The sequence below is a fragment of the Rhizomucor pusillus genome (assembly GCF_041956525.1).
Source record: "Rhizomucor pusillus strain CBS 183.67 unplaced genomic scaffold VTP01scaffold_10, whole genome shotgun sequence".
NCBI classification, from domain to species: domain Eukaryota; kingdom Fungi; phylum Mucoromycota; class Mucoromycetes; order Mucorales; family Lichtheimiaceae; genus Rhizomucor; species Rhizomucor pusillus.
In genome coordinates, this window is record NW_027192152.1 from 469,393 (window position 1) to 489,348 (window position 19,956).

The window sequence follows — 19,956 nt, forward strand, 5'->3', positions numbered from 1 at the left end:
GCTGAAAAACGAAAAAAAAAAACAGATCAAAAAACCGCAAAAAAATATCGACAAAAACGAGAAAAATACAAGCAATACAAACATTGTGGAAGGTAGAAACTATTGGACATCATTTTTTCATATGTATTTTAATCAATTCATCACAATTTATAGGATACCATGCCAGCCAATATCTGCGGTCCGTAGCACCTTGCTTGAAGAAAACAGACCTCACAAAGAGAAGAAATGGCAAAGAGTAAAAGGAGTCTCAACAGCAAAGGCCAAAATGCCGCTGATTGTGTTTGGGGACGGTATGTTCGGAAAAGATGGAGTTAAAATCAAAGGACATGAAAGCGGAATTGTCGGCATCCAATACAGAATGCTTAAACGGCGCGAGGCGCGAGGAGAGGCAGTTTTGTGACCATTGACGAGTACCGTACCTCTCAAGTAAGGAACGACTAGCAAGTTACTAGTGACGAAAGCTAATATCAATCGACCTAGGTTTGTCATTCTGTTTGGCGAGGAGCCTCCGCAATGTTACTACTGAAGATAACATCTCTCACCATGGCATCCTTGACTGTCAAAACTGCGGCATGCTGTGGAACAGAGATGTAAATGCCTCTAAGAATATGTATTATATCGCTTCAAGAGTCTGGCAAGGACTTGGCCGCCCGGAACCATTTGTCAGACTAACATCAAATGAACCCACCACTGCGAATGTGGGACCCGAAACGATTTAGGTTTTTTACGGTAAGCCTTGCAGCTCATCCTGGATTCTGAATATTATTGAGGTACTAATATTGAGACTGCTTCTCTTTAGATGACTCGGTAAGTAAAAGAGGATACAAGCCTATAATACCTGGATTTTTTACTGATTGACCCGGTTGGCATTGTTTGGAGCAACTGCACTACATGGCAAATTTGAACCAATATGGTAAGTTTTCGTCGTCCTTAGATCGACAAGAATATTTATTAATTTGGTTCCAAATGTTCAAATTTGACTTGATTGTCGTGCAATTTGATGCTCCAAACGCCAACTGCTTTTAAATATGCAGCATTGGTTTGGACAGCTCAGCATTGTCTAAGGATCAAAAGCCGTTACCACTTTCCAACTGGTTCCCCAAACACCTCCAGCGAGTATCTGGATACCAGCTATTAATAATTTGTTTTCACGCGTAGTTCCTACGTAAGTTATTCCTAAATCGCAGAGTGGGATGAGATCCAGGAACACGGTTTCGAAGAGGAAAGTCAGCAAGCAGATGACTTGAATGTCATGCGACAACAACTAGGATAAAGTGTTGTTTCAGCTTGCTCTACAATAGTGTCCATTCTCCATTGTAATGCATCTTTGTAGAGTGTTCAAGCGTCATTGTTTCCTTCGCTGCAACGGATTGTCTGGATTAACCGTGTTCAAAACAGATCGGATTCAGATTACGTCTGTAGAATCCAGAACAGCTTCGGATGAAGACAGTTAGGTCCGGATTATCATCCGTTAGAGATCTCTGAATAATATTAGCTCTACTGAAGGTTCCGGGAAACAGTAACAACGAGCGTTGAAAATCACTTTATAAGTAATGTTAATTAAAAATATGTAGCTTCAGTTGTAAAAGCTATTATTTTTAAATCACGTGGTGGTCACGTGACGACCTTTTGTTTTGAGTTTGGAATTTGTCAATGTGCCCACGAATGTTTTCTGTCGTGTGCGTATTCTCTGGATGTCTATCTTGCTTGAAGGATCAATCCAGCAATAAAGGATACAATATCTTCACTGGCGAATTCGATGTTGGACTTTATTGTTCTAACAACGTATATTCATATCTATTTACAAGGAAGCTTCTAGAGGATACAGGAAGTGTACAAGGCTATGGAAATCTTCTAAGCAGCTTGGTGAACTAGCTTCACTTAGCGAGAACCTTCCCGGTAATGATGAAATGTTCCTCCGAGCCAGCCAATCAGACACGCATTCGGCGTAATGGTTTTGCCTGCTTGACTACTGGCCTAAAGCAACTTCGAAGAGTTTAATTCCCAAAATTTCAGCGCAAACCGGCCTTAGCTCAGTTGGTAGAGCGGGAGACTGTAGTGTTAACTGTCATCTCTAGGTCACCTGTTCGAATCAGGTAGGCCGGATAGCGTTCTCACATTCTTTTTTAATGTGATTGTAACCGCTTTTTTTGCGTTACGAACCCACACAGGAATGGGAACCACGAGGGTGGCGGAGCTAGACGTTAGGCAAGTTGCTCTTTATTGTCTGCTTTTGATGGGTTATTTATATTTTTATTAACGATTCGGTTTCATGACAATAAAGGGAATAAGTTTTTCACCTTTTTTGTTACATACCTCACTTTACTCTTTAGAGTAATTTCGTAAGGAATTCTTACATTTTTGATACATAACATGCTCACATTCTTTATTTAGGAGTGGTAATCACTACCTATGGCTCACCACATATTTGTGCTCTCGCTGCCTGGGGCATTCTTTGCGCTGAATATGCGCTGAATGCGAATATCGTAAGTCTCAAAACCGTATACGTCATGACTACATTAAATGTGGCACCACAATTGTCTCTTTCCAGGCCGCAAAGTGTATTCTTATACAGCGCAAACATCTTCTTAAAATCCAGTATGGCGCTGAAGACAACAAACCTCGTTTTTTTGCACCTATTTTTTTATGTCATTACCATGATAACGTCTCAGTTCAAATGCAAACAGTGTGATAAGATCTACTCGAGCAGCTCTTCATTACGATCCCATATCAACCGATTTCATACCAAACTTATTACAGTGACGTATCGAGGTCATTCATATCCTTATGTCTATCGATAGACAATCGGGCTACCGTCTCTGTGCCGATCAATCGACGTTCTTTAAAATTATTCCATCTAACGAGACAGAGGATCGCTTCTGAGAAATCTACGGACGCCTACGATATCTACGATGTCCCAATCTCTGGTAGTCATCCCGGACTCCTCTCGTCATTTAGGAGGGGACTGTCCCCCAAGACATCATGTAGACATATAGACTACCAGCGGACGAAAACACATCCGAGATTATAACGACGCTGCACGCCCTCCTATGAAGAAAGTAAGGAACCTTTGTACAGTTTAGACAGTTGTTTTGCTCATCTTTTTCTTCTTTTACAGCATCAATTACCATTTTCAGGAACAAGAATGACACTTCAACTGTCCAATATGCTATCAGCAAGATGTTTATACAGACCGATTCAAAATCATATGAGTCAGTGTGTTCACGGCATCAAAGGAAGCAAAGAAACAACAGTCGACGACGAGCTATTTTTGGCGATGCTTCGTCCCTTGCCAATGACCCAGAAGTGAAAGTACAATTTCCGTGGGAAATCCATAGTAGGATTTATTGATGGAGAAGGATGTTTCCATCATACTACATTAATGGCTTGTCTTGGTGTTGGAATGCATCAACAGAACAACAAGAAAAGGCTGTATTGTATCAAAGCTGGCTGATGCTGAACCATTGATTTGCACTGATCACCATGGCGAAGAACATTACCTGATGGGGATACCGAAAAATATTATGAAATTGATTGAAGCACATCATGACATACCTAATTCTTCTTTTACATCGTTTCAACTCCCCACAAAACGATATTACGATGATATGAACAGTCTTCTTACCCAACCTTATTACTCTCTCATACCTTAAACTCGAGCCGATACCAGCATCTACAACAATTGAAGCGGCCGTATGTTGAACTTGATGATGAAGTGTCCATATTGCTCAACATGGATTGGTCCCGACGCCCATCGTTGTCCTAGTACTACACAAGGATTTGGAAAGTGCCATTATCATTGATCACGGAAATGTCTCATACTCAATTGGGTTGAAGTTTATGCAAGAATACCAACTTTGGATGGACACTTTGAACGTTTCAAGCTTACCCGAGACTAATGTTTGCCTTCATTTCCCAACGACAGGACCCGGTACAATCACGTGCAGATCACCATCTTGAACAACGACAACAGCAATAAACTCGTCATGGAACCAAAACATTCAATGCATTAATCGCTTCAACCATTCGATTGGACACTGACGAGGTTCCATTGATTGGACCATCAAGTACAATTAGGTTCAACTAAGCAAAGCAACTCAAATCTTTTTGGATGGATGCTTATTGGATACGATTAAATAAGTGGGTCAACGATTATGGCAAGACGGCGATCACTCCCAACAACCAACCGCTGTATACCTTTGATGAATTTGTCCAATTAAGACAATTGAAGTCCAAGTTCCATGATCCTTCAACCTATAATTTTCGCCGTGCCAGCAGCGCTATTACAAACGATCTGAGACTACGACCTGTGACAATTTGGACCTTGGCAAACGTTGATTCCAATAGCACTGTCGGCAGTGCACGATCCATCTCGCGACTGTTCCAGGCATTGGCGATGTGCGTTTGGGAAGGCAAACAATTGAAATCTGGATTTATTTAAAGCCATCAAGTGCAACAATGGATCCAAATTCCAAAAAATCTTAGATGGCGTGAAAGATATCTTTGGCAATGAGAACATTGTGCAAATCACTGGAAACAAAGACTTGAACGCGCATTTAACCAGCTTAGCAGACCTTCTGCCCCCTATCTCTTGTCGGCCAACAAGGATGTAGCTTTAGCAATCTTCGTAGGTTCTTTTGGCGGAGGCCGTAGGCCGAACGCCTATTGCCATTATCCGAGAGGATCAGTGGATCAAGGGGTTGTCCGCCCCCAACCTCCCTTTCCTTTCCTCGCTCGTTCTCTACAAAGATGATACAGTTTAGAAATATAACCACACGAAATTTATTCTCTCGAAATAGAATATCAGATGATAACACAACCCCTTGATCCACCCCTCGAAGGATAATGCTATGTAGATCAAGAGCAATTACATTTTCAATTCAATAGTCGTTAGGTTCAACTTCCGTGCGAAATCGGCGAGAACGAAGGGAGGCAGTACGCTTCCAAACATTTGTAATCTGTTTCCCTGTAATCGCATTTCAGTATCGACAAGCAGTCATGGAAAAAGATAATGCTTCTTACTAAATTCAGAGTAGTCATCAGGCTTTATACCGAGTGACATTTGAAATTCTCGTTCATATTTGATCATTTCTTGGTACCATTCCATATCTTCAGCGCGTTCCTGCCAAAGAAGCACTTTCCTGACTCTCTTCTTCATCATCATGGACGTCTTTAAAGGCTGCCTCCATCCTCGTACACGTTTGAACTCAAACCCATTGGAGTCTTTTACTGTCAGTGCAACCTGATAATGTTTACGGTTCCTGAATCGAGCCGGCTTCTTCCTCGTAATCTTCTTTATGAAATGTTTCGATCTGTAGGTAGGTGTGTTGATTTTTGTCAAGCGGCAGACAACACCAGACGCTGCGATGGCATATCTTCTCCTAGGCTGGCGCCGCCGTGAAGCGCGCGACCGGATATCCGCAGCTGCAATAGCTCTTCTTTCTAGCTGAGGCATAGGTTCAGGATGTATTCTCAAAAGGCACCAGACAGTCAGCAAGTGCTAACTTACATCGGGTATATTTCGTAGCTAAGCGGAAACGGTCCTTAGTACTCGTATCTGAATGCTTCTGTTTTTCCATGTTTTTCTTTCAACAGGAGTAAAACCTTACATTATGTACAACATGCTTAAGAGGTCCAGCTCTCGCTTTTGCAAGATCATTAATGCGATTCATATATACAGTATTGACCTTTGCCGTTCGCATCATGTCAAGCGTCTATCATCGTCAGGATACTTATTCTTTTGCTACATCTACTCAGACATACTTTGACACCTTCTTCCAAGCATTTGAAGATATTTTTCCGTGAGGTTTCTTTCTGGTGGAAACGGAATCTTTCCCGTATTCGTTCACGCAAAAACTGTCGGTGTATTGGCTGCTGAAAAGCATTGGCTTCGGCAAGCAAGTGTCGATATAAACTTAGTGTCTTTCGAGTGCAATTCCTTAGTGATAAGCATAAGAGTTGAATTTCTACTTAATTGACGTACAAATTGACGAGTCTCCTTTGCCAATTGCCGTCGTGGACCTTGGAAAGCGGGCGACGCCATGAAGGCGGAAAGTATTTCAGTTCGACCGGCATGACGGACCCATGGTTCGCAAAGCCACTTGGTGCCTCTTTCAGTAAACCTACATGATCTTGACAGCACTGAAGGGTGTAACCGCGGCTGCACGAGGTAAGGAACAATTGTCCATGAATTGATGAAGTTCTTGACATTGGTTATCTTTAGCGTCCTCGGCCCTGTCAAATTTGAGTGAGTTTTCAAGCTGCCATTGGACTTTGCCAGGTCCATTTCATTAACTCCTTTTCTTCATTAGCTTTCCGACGTAATGTCCAAACTGCTGCTATTGACTCGACAACAAAGAGCTTGGTAAACAAGCTGCGGGACCAGCTTCGATACTTTGCAGTTGCTGAAATTGCTGGACGACCGTTCCTCATTACAAAGAACGACAAAGTTATCGTTAACCGATTGAACGATGTCAAGGTCGGCGACGTAATAAAACTGGACAGAGTACGCGAGCTCGGTAGCAAAGACTACACCGTTAAGGGTAGTCCATACGTTAATGAATCCTTTTACGACATCACCGCTACAGTCATCGAACAAACCAAAAGCAAACTCATCCGCATCGTCAAGAAGAAGAGAAGAAAGAACTACAAACGCACCATCGAACACAAGCAAACCCACACCGTTCTTCGCATTTCAAAGTTAGAAGTCAACAAGCTCGAATAAATACATTACTGAGTAATTTTCTGCTTTTTACGGTGCGCTGTCTTGGCATCTGCCTGAGCAGTTGGGAAAACTATGGTCAAATGAGCTAAATCTGGATGATAGAAGCTTCCACCTTATCTGTAGAGACATACCTAGCATATCACAGATATTAACATGAGGTGGCCTCGATGCAGTGAAAGTGACAAGTTCGGCAATATCCTGACCGACAAGCGGCTGGAGACCTTCGTACACGCTGTCCGCCCTGGCTTTGTCTCCGTGGAAACGAACCGTAGAAAACTCTGTATCCACCAGACCAGGGCAAATTTGACTAACACGAATGGGGGTTTCCATGCACTCATACAAGAGAGCTTTGGTGATGGCGTCGACAGCATGCTTTGTAGCTTAAATGGAGATGGAGTTATCTTAGCGGGTCGTTTAGCTATAAGTGATGCAAACCTACCACAATATATCGACCCACCAGGGTAGCTTTGCTTTCCTAAATCGATTGTTCAACGGAGCAATTTCTACATTTTGCAATATTCACAATACATACCTGCTACGGATCCGATATTGATGATATGCCCAGATCCCCTGGCAATCATGCTGGGCAGCAATGCTTGCGTCAGAAAGACAAGGCCCTTAACGTTCGTATCAAACATGGTATCGTAAGCTTCCTCGGTCACATCTTTGAGATAATCCACACCAAGGACCAAGCCAGCATTGTTGACCAAAACATCGATTTCATCCTTGACTGGAAGACTGGCAACTGCCGCGTCGATACGACGTTTATCACGCACATCCAATTCCATGGTGTGTATTTCAATGTCAGAGTGAGTTTTGCATATATCATCTTTTAAGGCTTCCAATCGACTCAATCGCCTTGCAGCAAGAATCTTTTCAGAGAATGAGCATCCACGTCTACTTTTTGACATGCATATCGATCACTTTACCAAGTTTGAACCTTCCTTGGCGAATTCACGTGCGCATGCCTCTCCTATACCTGAAGATGCACCGGTGCTGACACGCAAGTTTAGCTGCTACGCGTTCCATCACTTTTCAAATACTACAAACTTACATGAAAACATTCTTTTTGGCTAATCTATTCGATGTATAAAAGCGTCTGGAGTATAGGCTCCAGATTCGACCGTGGGAAGCTCGCGAACGATTTGCCAGTAGCATGTCGAACGGGGAAGAAAGATGCGAAATGAGGATCATGCAATCGTGACTGATTCGTAGCGGAGCGTTAACTAACATTACGGTTAAGTAATCCTTCGTCTTACATACTCTCTACTGCATGCGCGAAGATCTAGTTAAGTCTGCTGTGTCCTTCCTGTCCGACCCAAAGGTGCAATCGGCGCCTTTGGCAAAAAAGGTCTCCTTTTTGGAGTCCAAGGGAATGACGGCGGAAGAAATTGAGGAAGCGATGGGACGAGTTAGTGGGAAGACTACAGTGCAGCCTGCAACCAGCTCAGCGACTACGGTTGCCCCGGCACCAGCAGTATACACAGCAATGCCGCCGCCAGTACCACAACGGCCGTCCTATGACTGGAGAGATATTTTTGTGGCATCTGTTTTGGCAGGTGGAATAAGTTACGGCGTGTGGACTCTGGCCAAAGTAAGCATGCAACCAGCGTTGCAAAATGAAATATGGAATCTTAAAATGAATTACAGCGGATACTCGGTCCTTGGTTCCAAGTGCCTACACAGAAAGAATTAGAAGAAGACAAGGAGAAGCTGGATGCACAATTTGAAGCAGGTCTGCAATTGATTAAACCGCTTCGTTCTTTTCTTGTATTTTAATGTTCGAATTTTTTCACATAACAGTCGAGAATTCATTGAAGCAGCTTAAAGAGCAAAGTAGCGAGACTCTGACAAAAGTTACAGAGCAATCACAAAAAGTCGACGAATCATTAAATAGTTTGGAAAAGGTCTTGAAGGATCTCAAACAAAATGACGCCATGCGAGACGAAGAATTTAAAAATGTCAAGAGCGATGTTGAGTCTTTGAAAGACATCGTACCAAAAGTAAGGGAAATCATTGTATTATTCTCGCGAGATATATTAGTCTCACGGATATAAAATAGATGCTGGATCGAAATAAGGAAGCTCAAGGAGCTGTCCTGAACGATTTACAGAATGAGGTTAAATCATTGAAGTCGTTGCTAATTTCTCGGCGAGCTGGAGCATCTATAACAGAGCAAGGAGGATCTGCGTCGGACAGCGCTGCTCCTTCCACCCCTTCCGGCTTGTCCCCGCGACTTTCATACGTACTTAATGGTAATGGCCGACCTGGAATACCCGCTTGGCAAATGGCATCTTCAGATAAAGGAAAAGAAGCCGTCAAGCCAGAAACAAGTGAATAAATGTTATTATCAAATGAACTCTAATCTGTCTTTGTGATTGCAAGCATATGCATTTTTAACTGGATCATGCAACCAGTTACGGAACGCCACCTTCTGATTGCAGCTATAGACGCATACCATTTCACGGTTTACATTCATTACATCCGTTTCAGTTCTTTTACATTATTCTAAGTTCTAGTCATCAACTTTTTTTCTCACCGTCGCTATCAGAATCGATAGCAGGATGAACATTGGTCCCATCGTTACCGATTTTTGAGGATACGCAAAACTTCTGCTTTGCCGATGTTCGTAACTCTCTCCATGTCTTCCTGGATCAGAAGACATCCAATTATTGGCGCAAGCGCGAGCTGCATGAATAGAACTGGCGCTGGCAGTTTGCTGACATCGCTCGTGAGTATCGCGTTATTATCTCGAATAAATATGTCCATCAACCTTTGTTGTATTATTTTTGCACCGCGTAGATAATAGTAATCATGTTGTTCAAAGAGTCCAGAAGTTTGAAACGTGGGCATCAGTAGCTATCTATTAGGTGCTGTTCGAAGTAGGTCATCGTCATCATTGGATTGGTTGCTTTGTTAGCGCCGAGATCAATTTCGTATTTTTCCAATATTTTGTGGGATGAGTGGACTCCATATCTTCCGGAACTTTCGGTGACTTATGTTCATGCATTTCGCTATGTGTCTCATTCAACACCATGGGAAATCAGTATGCGGAATATACAATTTATAAGTGGAGAATATGGACCAAAGGACGAAGATCTCCCGGTAATTCTACGAGACTGTTGGAACCACTGCTATCGATGAAAGGATGTCTGCTTCTGTAATCTTCTTTATTCAACGAAAATTCAGAGGAACGAACTTCTGGAGACGTGCAAATGAATTTTATATATACAAGGATAGGACTGGACATCTATGAGTCGTCAGATTGTTCGAGCAACGGACAAAGAGGAAAGGTTCCATAGGTGTTCTTCCGGTCAATGTATTGAGAGAAATATGTGAATAACACGTAAAAAATATGTATTAAATATGGTATTTCGCGACTTACACGGAATACAATAGAAGCGAGAGGATTTGGGTTATCTTTCTCCTTTGTTAGAGGTAACGAAGCTTCGTGTCAAATGCTATGTGTTGGTCGTAACTGTCATATACCTCTGTGTTTTAAGTCCGGTAAAAGTATCGTCTACCATTCTTGTTTTGGAGGAGGCCAGCTGAGCAGTCTAGAGTTTGGACGCTAAATACTTTCACTTTGGAGGCAGCCTCCGCAGTTTTGTATGGCCAGGCTCGTCAGAATTCTGATCAAGTGGACACTTTCAAAAGAGCTAGCAATGGCTGGGTCGACTGGTACTGGTGGCGGAAGAAAAACTTTTACATTGCCTATGTAGCTCCTTGCCTAGTTGTTAAGGCGGAATCTATTGTTGCTTCTATCCGTAGCGACGTCGACGGTAAACTTTGCGAATGATGTGTGGAGCGTCTACCATGTGTTAGAAAGAGACCTCCACCATGCACCCACAGATGGCTCGCTTTCTCTATCATCAAACATAAAGATTGCAAAGCCGCGTTCGTCAACAGCGACCCAATCAGCATCAACAGAGTCTTCTTCGGTGTTTTAGTAGTAAGTGTTATTTTGAGCCATCGTATTAGCATTTCCGCGTTGCTGCTAAACTGTAGTCATAGAAGACGAACTTGATTGTAAAGAGGCGTATCCAGCGAGACTATGTTACGATTTGTTGACAACATTGAAGAAATAATATCAGGTATGTACGATGAAACTGTATCCAATCTTTTGACTCTGAAGAAAGAACAATCTGGCATCCGCTAATGAAATATTTCGAGAGACGTTTGGCGCGCACGGCAGCTTACCCAAGATGACTCCGGAGTCAGTAAGTTTACAAATTGAATCAAAAGTTTTATAGCAACTGCAGCACTGCTCCTTACTTATGTTCGGAATAAGTGTGCCAAACAGTGTAATGACACTGATCCCGCTCTAGGCAGTGTCACCAAGTCACCATAGATTGAAAGTCCTCTGTATTGAGTCCTCAAATATAATGGAAATGTGATCATAAACAGGGCAAACAACGTTGAAACATCCCAAAAAAGGGACTGTCGTGCACAGGCTTGGTTGTTTCCTTTTTGATATTTCACCGTAAAGCGTGCCGCATGCGCACCGCTCTTCTTCTTTGGACTTCTCCTTTCCGACATTACTTCCATCACGCAACATATTATATTTTATAGACTTTCCCTTATTATCTTATATCCGTAAAACTGACCATGGTATAAATAAGCAAACGCACAAAAGAATAATGAGGCATTCATCCATCTATCCTCTACTTCATGGTACCTTCTGTGTGATTGTCTTCGTGGGTTCCTAGTGCAAAAGATTAGCGTTACGACACACCGAAAAAACTTGCAAAAGAAGACTCCGAACGGCTGCTTTTTTGGGAAAGCAAGCCCGACGGGGGGCTCGAACCCCCAACCTTGAGATTAAGAGTCTCACGCTCTGCCAATTGAGCTAGCCGGGCTTCTTGGTTGCTTTTTGGGATTAAAAGTATTCCAATTAAATATAATCACGTGATTTTTAAAATTTATTATATTAAATTTTTATTTTTTTGAACTCTTTTCATTTTTTTTTCATGTTTTTACATATCTTTCTTCCTTGTTTTAGTAACTATGACATATCTATGAATCGTAGCGTGTTATACATATCTTTTGCTGTACCGATCGAAGGCAATGATTCTCCACATCGGTCAATTTGAATTTCGTACGTCCGTGCTGAACACGTGACCCAGTCGCGCATTTTCCAATTAACAAAATTTACGCATTGGCTCTACTTTATTATGGATGGACGAAACAGATAATATGTAGTCAAAATCAATCTTCGCCGGTCCAGCAGAGCACTGCATCGTTCACTCAAGATATTGAGGTACTCCCAAGGTGGACAATCAACGGCAAATGTCCTCCCGCTGAAATTGACTACGTTCGCGTTTCAGCTTGGGATGCATCGGCTGCTCTGTTTCTCCATTTCTCTCTTCTGCTCGGAGCATTTTGCTGTTGTATTAACCTTTACTTCAATTCTCAGCCTAAATGGCTTCGTATAGTTAACCATCGTAGGAATCTCAAGTTCCTGGATAAAGGGGCTGTATGTTAAACGCATGATACCGCAAGCGATCCAAAACGCCAAAAAGAAGCCGAGATTCTGTGGATATTCAGAAGGGTGGATTTTGTCACTTCCATTGGAATCAATGTTTTTAGAAAGAAATGGTATCAAAGCAAAAGGAAAAAAAGAACTCTATACGAAATATCAAGACGGATACGTGCGTCAAGCGTCTAGAACTTATGGATCGTTACCAAGTTATCTTCCTAAATGCTAATACGCGATGCTTTGCTTCATCAGAAGTCTTCGAATGCGAAGATATTATTGCGAGTGTTTTTCAGATTTTGCAAAGAATGCATACGGAATAAGAGATTTGCGTATTCGCCATGGATGTCAATGGACCAGATATTGATATATTTGTAGATGCGCTCCGAAGGATTCCTGATACCGGTCCTCCTTTCTCTGCATTACCTATTGATACAGGCGAATAAACTAATCAATGTAGTATTGGAGCTATTCTCCGTCTCTATTTCTCTAAAGTGCTGTCGTTCGTATGTAGATAATCAAGGTAGCAACGATCGTGCATAGTATACAACATTGGAGCAATGTATCTTGTCCTTGGCGGTAAATCCGCGCGCGTTCTGGTAGGAAACATATTGGATGCAGTATCAGAATGGCGGGTGTAACGTTGTCCACGGGGCGGCTGATGAAAAGATCAAGGACGCACAAAAGCTGCTGACATGATCCTTCCTATTTTCTCTATTTCTTTCCTCTCCTTTCTTCCATTTACGAATGGGTCATTCGATGGTTTTCAACCTTTATGTACCGGATTGGTCGCTACTTAGTATTTCTGGTACCATTTTCGGGCTTGCCCTGGGATTGATGGCCATTGCAACAGAGTCATCGAATCCTACACCTTATTCCAAGTTCGGCGGCAAAGGCAGCCTACCTTCCAAGCTGGCAATGTTTTTCATTTACTCTCCCAGCGCCCTAATAGCACTCCTTTACTTGAACGCAGTAACGACTCAGAGATTTTACGTCCTCGATATCGTCACTCTGCTCCATTTTGTCAAGCGATTGTTGGAGGTCGCGTTCGTACACATATATACAAGCAAAACGGATGCAGGAACAACCATCGCGATTTCATCAACTTATGCACTTACATCTGCCTTGAATCTTGCCATAGTTCGTCGCATTCCGGAGGACGCGTTTAGCAACGATTGGCTTACCATTGGTCTTTTGTGTGCTATCTCTGGCGAACTAATCAACGGATACCACCACATCTTGCTTCGAAGACTTCGCACCGAAAGGAAAAAGAATGACAGCAAGGGCAGCTACGTTTTGCCTCGCGGCGGCCTCTTTGACTACAGTGTAGCACCTCACTACGCTGCAGAGCAACTTACATTTATTGGAATCATTTTATTGAGCCAGAACGTTGTGTCTGTTGCTATCAATTTTTTCCCGATGATCTACCTCACTCTCCGTGCGGCTCGGACTCACGAATGGTACGCTGCCCATCTTCCTGAACACGAAAAAGTCGGCTTGCACCGTCGTGCTCGACTTATTCCCGGAGTTTGGTAATCTCTTCGTATCACTCTATCATACCAGCAAGAATAATTCTATATTGACTGTTGTACCTAAGTCAATTCTGGTTGACTCCGATATGGCACCGAGCCGCGCTTTATTCTCAGTAATATAAATAAAAAGTTATAATCTTTGTATCTTTCCAAGTCGCGCACCGTGGTAAATTGAGTTCATGAATCAAGCTGATGAGACCAGAGAACAAATCTTAAAGTTACAGAACCAGCTGGTCGAAGTCATGGAGGTCAGTAACCTCATCCGTGCACAACTTCAGGCACGCGACAGAGACAACAAATATGACCCACCTGCAGAAATCTTCTCGGATTTGGAACACACTACCAGTGCAGAACTCAAATCGAATATTAAAAGGTTCACAAAAGACTTATTATACTATGAAGGAGACAAATGGACCAGAAGTGGCGCCGTCAACAAGACCTTTGTGGCAGAGCTTAAGCGCAAGACAGTGGAATCTCATGCCACCATCCAAGCGAGATACAGGGACGATAATAAGCTCCGGCATGCAGCCAGAGCAGCAACAGAAATCTTTGAAGACCTCAAATTCATTATCAATCGACAAGGAGGCGAGGACGACCACACGTGCCTGGAACAAGCAATGGAAAAAATGTATACGCCTGGCCATCTACAGCTTTGCTAGTGGCAAAGAAATCGACAACGAGGTCCGAGAAACAATAGCAAAAGCTTTACGTTTACCAGCCAGTGCAAGAGCTTGGCAGCAAGAAGATGAAACCGACTAGGACCTGGCCTTCTCTTCGGAAATGGCGCAAAAAATCTATTCGAACAGATTCGAAGATCAACTGCTTAAAAATTCCTCGCAACGAAGACGAGGAGACCATGGCAACAGACATGGGGAAAAATTTCAGCGATTCGGGAACAACCACCCAAAACACTTTTTTGGCGAAGCAGATCACACGAACGATCAGAGACAACAGAACCACTACAGGTATCACAAGTCCCACCCAGTCGGACAACCGAACACTACAGTATACCGCTCGATGGCATCCCACCAGGCGGCCGACTACAGAGGTTTGGCCAAAACTGGGAGAAGATGACCAAGCACTCATGGCCGAAATCGGTCATACAAGAGGGGTACCGGATTCAATTCGTGACTCTAAAATCTGAATCGTCTACCGCAAGGCAACGAAGAACTGGCGCAAAAGAAAGCCGGAAGAAAATTGAATCTGATTCTGAGGAAGAAGCTGGAATTCGGAGGAAGAGAGAACGGCAAGAATACCGAGGATACGTACAGCAACAATCCTGAGCAAAATTGAAGACCTGCTGGAATCTTACACTAAGCTAACAACAACAAGAGATAAACAAGTCGTCGAGATTTCTATTTAATTCTGAAAAAGCAGAACAACGTCCATTGAAAAGTTTTTCTACAGCTTATTACGACGGGATGTGACGATTGATTGAAGACTGAAGAAGTCGGTCTAATAACAATTCAACCAATACTTCTTGATGCTCTGCTTGTAATTCTATTCCAGCTTATGTCATACACGACTTATGCCTTCCTTACGGAACGTATTGTATATGGCTTGGAGCGTCAAAGCACTTGTGCAACACACAATCGGGCAGTTCAAGGCCTTCCCATCCAGAAAGCGCGACGAAAACGATTCTGACGACGATGAGTATTTCACCAAAACCATGGAGCACCATCAGAAGACGAATTCAACTTGCCCGATACCTTCACCACACTGGAACAACCAATACGTACTCGAGCAATTTCAAGTGATGCGATCATGTGCATACCCTTGTATATATTCTGTCGTCTTTACATGTACAGTACGTCTCTTGCAATAAAGTTATCAGGACAAGCGGTCGGGATTTTGGCGTCAGAGCACTTTACGTATATAGATATAAGTAGAAAAATTACAAAGTAGGGAGAAAACCGGTGCAAACTAAAGACACCTAAAACATCATAGTATACAGGATTTAAAAAGGGAGATCGAGGTGGGGAGACATGTGGAAAAAAAGAGGCACTTATGCAAGAAACGGTGGTGGAGTAACCCTCGCACACCCATGCCTTGTGAACATTGACAGACCTGATGGCCCAGATTTGCCTGGCTGAAGTAAAATAATCTAAACTGTCAGCTATCGAGGTCCAAAGAAATCCAAAGAGTTTCGCCATTCATGATATAATTGCTCCATTCGGCGTAGCTTTTCTTGTGTGAATGTTCTTCCCAGTGAATAGACACCTCGGAGGTTTGGCAACTGGTCTACAAAGCCTAATATTTGATCTTCTGTGTACTCCATGCGACGAACGTAAAGGATCTCGACGTTTGGAAACCATGTTGGAAAGAGCTCCAAAACCTTTTCAGTCAGGATGCCAAGGAATAACAATTCCCGTATGCTCGAACTGCTCCATCTAAAGAGACGTTCTTCGGCATCGTCAATTTCGAGATATGTAACGGTCGATGGTAAGGAGGGCAGATCTTCATCAGCGTTCGCATTGCATTTTAGAGCAACATGTGTAAGGTTATGAAATTTATGCAAAAGGGTATCGATGCTACCACGCGTCAGTGATGTTGCAGTAAAGAGGCGCTTAAGGCAATGAGACGAGCATCTGTGTAAAATTTGCAGTGCTTCGGCCTCCGAAATATTTGCTCCCCTGATGTTCAGCGTCTCAAGGTGATCGTACATAGTGATATATGCCAATGCTTGTGCCGAAACACGGCAAGCTTCAAACTCTAGTCTTTCCAGTGACGTAGGAAGCCGAGCTAGTGTCTCGCCAGTTAAGCGCAAGCATTGTTTAAGACGGACAACACGTAAGTGGCTCGCACAAGAAGACAGGAAGTCTTGGATAATGCGAGCTTCGCTTCCTGTAATGACAATGGTTTCCAAGCAATCGTACGGTAACAATGCTGCCATTATCTGTAATACATTGCTGCTGCTGCATTCAAGCGTTCGCAAAGACGAAAGTCGTATTTTTGCAATATCTTTTCCTTTACAAGTGCTGAAGAAATCATTGATTCCATCGATATTCAGTGTTTCGATGAATCTCGTCCGATCATGGACGAGGAACTTGGCATCAACCTTGGTAGCAAATGCCAGATTCAAATGCCGGATCCTTGGACAGTTATCCATTACATGCCAAAGAGCCTTTCTTGATATTGCATGACAGTTGTACAGGTTTAGGCGTTCAAGATTGATGCAATCTCTTGTGAGATCATCGAGAATGGTATCTGTAATAATATGTTTGGCTTGATATTTGGAAAGATCTAACGTTCGCACGAAATGCCCATAGTTTTGCCGAGAGTAGAATCCGTGATCTTGAGTTACATTGCGTCGTCGGCGTGTCTCATTGAAGAGATTTCGGTACGCATAAAGATCATGACGCGTATAGAGAACAATTTCATTATAAAGCAGCGTGCCCACAATCGTAAACCAGTTCCAGTTGATAGTTAAAAGACGAATGATATCCTTCCTGCAGAGATTCTGGCAAATCAGGAGAATGATTTCTGGAGGCAAGTCTCTTGTCATGAAGCATGGGTATGTTGTTTAGCGTGTTCCGAAAGCTTGCTTGTTTGCAAAGCAGAACCCGCAGAAAAGATTGACAAACAGTTTCTTGAATTAAAATGTTACTTCCGATGTGGCATCAAAAAATACTGCGAGACATCCTACCTGAAGCGAACTCTGCCAATACGCTTTGCAGTGTAGTCTATTCAAGCAGTCTCGGCGAATACGAACTGTATATTTATTCCCTCCTAAAGATCATCTCCAAAAAGAATATTTAAAGAGGGAATCGTTTTCACTGCAAAAACTCTTACGAGAGGACCCGCATAGTATAAATCTAACTTGAATTGGCTCGCCAATAATGAAGTTTACTTTGACCTTTCTGGCGACGATTACTTTGCTGTCTGCACAGCTGGGCTATGCAGAGCCTATACCGAATATCCTCAAGTATGTAGATTATTTAATTGACTTGCGCACAATCAATGGATGGCTAACTTGGAAATATCAGCATTGATTTGACTCAGAAAACAGGCAGAGTGCTTAACACTCCCGCAAGATTGAAGCAAGCATTAAACAAGTATGGTCTTGAAAGTCCAAGGATGTCATCAACGCAACTTGATTTGGTTGCATCGACCATTGATCTGTCCAGCGTACATGTCGATGTGGAGGTAAATTTACAACGTATTATACTGGTGCAGGAAAGCGACAACGAAGCTAACCCAAATGTTTCAAGTACGTTGGAAAAATTGGCATCGGAACGCCTCCTCAGATATTCTCGATGGACTTCGATACCGGCAGTGCCGATATCTGGGTGCCGTATGTTGATTGTGCTCGGTGCGGTCAGCATCCACTGTTTGATCCCACGGATTCAAGCACTTTCAGCTTGGCGACTGGCAACGAGACTTGGGCTCTTCGCTACGGCGATGGATCTGGTGTGCAAGGCATCACAGCAACAGATACTATTCATCTCGATGACCTATCTGTAGCAAACCAGACCATTGGACTCGCCGTATCCATGTCTATGGACTTTGCAACAGACCCTGAACTGGATGGCATCTTTGGTCTTTCCTTCCCGTCTCTCTCTTACACTGGCACTAAGCAATCTGTCGTTCAAGCAATGTACAACGAAGGAATTATCAAGTCTCCCGAAGTAGGCGTATGGCTTGGTCATGCCCGCGATGGTGGCAAGGGTGAAATTGTAAGTATTCGATATAGATAGAAAAGGAGATCCTAACTCACCTTTGTCATCTTCAATCCATAGACGTTTGGTCAAACAAATCCAAAGCACTATGAGGGCGAATTAAAGTATATTCCCGTAAGCGTCGAAAAGTATTGGCAAGTACCATTCAACGGCGTCAAGGTCAAGGGCCAGGAAATTCTGGAGAAACCACTTCAAGCCATCATTGATACCGGTACTACATTGATTATCCTTCCCACTGAACTGTCGGAAGCTATCCATGCAGCCATTCCAGGTGCCAGCTTTAGCAACATGTATGGTTGGAGGCTTCCTTGCGAGCTCAAGTCAGCAGATGCAGACGCTCAAGTTGTATTTACTCTGGGTGAGCACGAGTTCTCTATGAATATGGCCGATTTGGTTCGTGAACGAGCAGCGCCTGGAAGCGACGACGGCGAAGAATTATGCTATTCTGGTATCGCCGAAGCGAGAACACCACTTATCATCATGGGTGATACATTCCTCCGTAGCTACTATTCCGTTTATGATTTTGGTAAATCTGCTGTAGGACTGGCGCCTGCAAAGCCTTAAATCGATAAACAGGTATCACTACGACAAATAAAATTCTCAGACAAGTTTCAGACAAGTTATCCTATTTCATCGTAAAGGAACTTGCTGCGTTTAATGGCGGAAATCTGCAACCACGTTTAAACAAGCGAGCTTAGCCTCGTTGTAATTATTGGCCCGAACGTGAACCAAAAATCGTGCCTGCAATGAAGATACGAATGCTCTCAGTGAAGCTGTTGATAAGGAAGAGGGATAGTTCAGAAAACTCACCTTCGGCACTTCTTTGGGTAACGTGACCGTTTGCGTAACCTGCAAGTTGTCATTCAGCATGTTTGTTTATTTCATTGCAATGAGTATAATGTTCCAATACCTTCAAGAGTCCAGGCTCTACTGGGCATTTTATCTGTGCGTCGTTCTTTTCCATTTCCTCGCAAATATCAAAGGTTTTTCTCAAGAGAATGAATCTGCGATTAAGTGCGACGGTGACATCCGCGTAGGCTCCGTAATCAACTCTTTCCTTCAGGTAGCCGGTTGCCTCAATGAGGAGCTCATCGCCCGGTTTGGGATCTGGAGGAGTCAAGGTAATGTTCTGAATATCCAATATATACTTTTCATCACCTAAACGAATGTGATAAGTACAGATATTGAGTAAAATCTTCTTTTTCTAGTCTGTGTCAAAATAGCACGCACTGCAGTCCGAGATCATGTCGGTATCGCGAGTTGTCGTCGTTGTCCATTGCAAAGACCTGAAATAGTCTAAATGGCACCAGCTTGGGAGGCTGAATGCAATGGTACTGTCAATAAACAGGAAAAGCGACAGGATAACGAGGACAATAGCCGGTTTGGTCATGGTTCGTGGGGAAAAAGGGAACAGGGATGAAAAGTTGGAAAATGATCTTGTATCGCGGCTTTTAAACTCTGCGCCATCGATGATGGCCATGACGTCTCACATGAGCTGTATTTTGCAGCCGGAAGACACCAGTCATTTCTCCTGAAAGGTTTGTG

At 43.1% G+C, this 19,956-nt stretch overlaps 14 protein-coding genes and 2 non-coding genes across 16 annotated transcripts; 11 read left to right on the plus strand and 5 right to left on the minus strand.

The window, feature by feature from the left end:
* Positions 1–2,022: 2,022 nt before the first annotated feature.
* Positions 2,023–2,106, plus strand: VTP01DRAFT_t59. The gene has a single exon. It is a non-coding gene; the product is annotated as a tRNA-Tyr (tRNA).
* Positions 2,107–3,050: 944 nt separating this feature from the next.
* VTP01DRAFT_1174 (uncharacterized protein) lies at positions 3,051–3,310 on the plus strand (the record flags this gene model as incomplete). Its single annotated transcript, XM_069379495.1, has 2 exons — positions 3,051–3,059; positions 3,119–3,310. The coding sequence occupies 2 exons, from the start codon at positions 3,051–3,053 to the stop codon at positions 3,308–3,310; spliced, it is 201 nt and encodes a 66-aa protein (XP_069238582.1).
* Positions 3,311–4,111: 801 nt separating this feature from the next.
* Positions 4,112–4,763, plus strand: VTP01DRAFT_1175 (uncharacterized protein; the record flags this gene model as incomplete). Its single annotated transcript, XM_069379496.1, has 3 exons — positions 4,112–4,412; positions 4,486–4,593; positions 4,654–4,763. 3 exons carry the CDS (start codon positions 4,112–4,114, stop codon positions 4,761–4,763), a joined length of 519 nt encoding a protein of 172 aa, XP_069238583.1.
* A 117-nt stretch (positions 4,764–4,880) lies between these two features.
* Positions 4,881–6,043, minus strand: VTP01DRAFT_1176 (uncharacterized protein; the record flags this gene model as incomplete). Its single annotated transcript, XM_069379497.1, has 6 exons — positions 4,881–4,966; positions 5,023–5,446; positions 5,510–5,527; positions 5,610–5,714; positions 5,764–5,922; positions 5,984–6,043. 6 exons carry the CDS (start codon positions 6,041–6,043, stop codon positions 4,881–4,883), a joined length of 852 nt encoding a protein of 283 aa, XP_069238584.1.
* An 83-nt stretch (positions 6,044–6,126) lies between these two features.
* Positions 6,127–6,724, plus strand: VTP01DRAFT_1177 (mitochondrial 54S ribosomal protein bL21m; the record flags this gene model as incomplete). Its single annotated transcript, XM_069379498.1, has 3 exons — positions 6,127–6,169; positions 6,224–6,247; positions 6,312–6,724. 3 exons carry the CDS (start codon positions 6,127–6,129, stop codon positions 6,722–6,724), a joined length of 480 nt encoding a protein of 159 aa, XP_069238585.1.
* Positions 6,725–6,729: 5 nt separating this feature from the next.
* VTP01DRAFT_1178 (uncharacterized protein) lies at positions 6,730–7,918 on the minus strand (the record flags this gene model as incomplete). Its single annotated transcript, XM_069379499.1, has 6 exons — positions 6,730–6,794; positions 6,856–7,104; positions 7,164–7,199; positions 7,257–7,596; positions 7,654–7,720; positions 7,779–7,918. 6 exons carry the CDS (start codon positions 7,916–7,918, stop codon positions 6,730–6,732), a joined length of 897 nt encoding a protein of 298 aa, XP_069238586.1.
* A 79-nt stretch (positions 7,919–7,997) lies between these two features.
* On the plus strand, positions 7,998–9,065 carry VTP01DRAFT_1179 (uncharacterized protein; the record flags this gene model as incomplete). Its single annotated transcript, XM_069379500.1, has 4 exons — positions 7,998–8,318; positions 8,375–8,459; positions 8,528–8,727; positions 8,787–9,065. The coding sequence occupies 4 exons, from the start codon at positions 7,998–8,000 to the stop codon at positions 9,063–9,065; spliced, it is 885 nt and encodes a 294-aa protein (XP_069238587.1).
* A 1,117-nt stretch (positions 9,066–10,182) lies between these two features.
* On the plus strand, positions 10,183–10,523 carry VTP01DRAFT_1180 (uncharacterized protein; the record flags this gene model as incomplete). The annotated part of the gene is made up of 2 exons (XM_069379502.1): positions 10,183–10,231; positions 10,321–10,523. 2 exons carry the CDS (start codon positions 10,183–10,185, stop codon positions 10,521–10,523), a joined length of 252 nt encoding a protein of 83 aa, XP_069238588.1.
* Positions 10,524–11,510: 987 nt separating this feature from the next.
* Positions 11,511–11,583, minus strand: VTP01DRAFT_t61. Its single transcript has one exon. It is a non-coding gene; the product is annotated as a tRNA-Lys (tRNA).
* A 1,364-nt stretch (positions 11,584–12,947) lies between these two features.
* On the plus strand, positions 12,948–13,736 carry VTP01DRAFT_1181 (uncharacterized protein; the record flags this gene model as incomplete). Its single annotated transcript, XM_069379503.1, has 1 exon — positions 12,948–13,736. The coding sequence occupies one exon, from the start codon at positions 12,948–12,950 to the stop codon at positions 13,734–13,736; it is 789 nt and encodes a 262-aa protein (XP_069238589.1).
* A 175-nt stretch (positions 13,737–13,911) lies between these two features.
* On the plus strand, positions 13,912–14,391 carry VTP01DRAFT_1182 (uncharacterized protein; the record flags this gene model as incomplete). Its single annotated transcript, XM_069379504.1, has 1 exon — positions 13,912–14,391. One exon carries the CDS (start codon positions 13,912–13,914, stop codon positions 14,389–14,391), a length of 480 nt encoding a protein of 159 aa, XP_069238590.1.
* Positions 14,392–14,477: 86 nt separating this feature from the next.
* On the plus strand, positions 14,478–14,876 carry VTP01DRAFT_1183 (uncharacterized protein; the record flags this gene model as incomplete). The annotated part of the gene is made up of 1 exon (XM_069379505.1): positions 14,478–14,876. One exon carries the CDS (start codon positions 14,478–14,480, stop codon positions 14,874–14,876), a length of 399 nt encoding a protein of 132 aa, XP_069238591.1.
* Positions 14,877–15,260: 384 nt separating this feature from the next.
* Positions 15,261–15,557, plus strand: VTP01DRAFT_1184 (uncharacterized protein; the record flags this gene model as incomplete). Its single annotated transcript, XM_069379506.1, has 1 exon — positions 15,261–15,557. One exon carries the CDS (start codon positions 15,261–15,263, stop codon positions 15,555–15,557), a length of 297 nt encoding a protein of 98 aa, XP_069238592.1.
* Positions 15,558–15,848: 291 nt separating this feature from the next.
* On the minus strand, positions 15,849–17,237 carry VTP01DRAFT_1185 (uncharacterized protein; the record flags this gene model as incomplete). The annotated part of the gene is made up of 1 exon (XM_069379507.1): positions 15,849–17,237. The coding sequence occupies one exon, from the start codon at positions 17,235–17,237 to the stop codon at positions 15,849–15,851; it is 1,389 nt and encodes a 462-aa protein (XP_069238593.1).
* A 334-nt stretch (positions 17,238–17,571) lies between these two features.
* VTP01DRAFT_1186 (uncharacterized protein) lies at positions 17,572–18,975 on the plus strand (the record flags this gene model as incomplete). The annotated part of the gene is made up of 4 exons (XM_069379508.1): positions 17,572–17,657; positions 17,719–17,878; positions 17,944–18,408; positions 18,472–18,975. The coding sequence occupies 4 exons, from the start codon at positions 17,572–17,574 to the stop codon at positions 18,973–18,975; spliced, it is 1,215 nt and encodes a 404-aa protein (XP_069238594.1).
* A 90-nt stretch (positions 18,976–19,065) lies between these two features.
* On the minus strand, positions 19,066–19,801 carry VTP01DRAFT_1187 (uncharacterized protein; the record flags this gene model as incomplete). Its single annotated transcript, XM_069379509.1, has 4 exons — positions 19,066–19,152; positions 19,222–19,260; positions 19,322–19,569; positions 19,642–19,801. The coding sequence occupies 4 exons, from the start codon at positions 19,799–19,801 to the stop codon at positions 19,066–19,068; spliced, it is 534 nt and encodes a 177-aa protein (XP_069238595.1).
* Between the last annotated feature and the right edge of the window lie 155 nt (positions 19,802–19,956).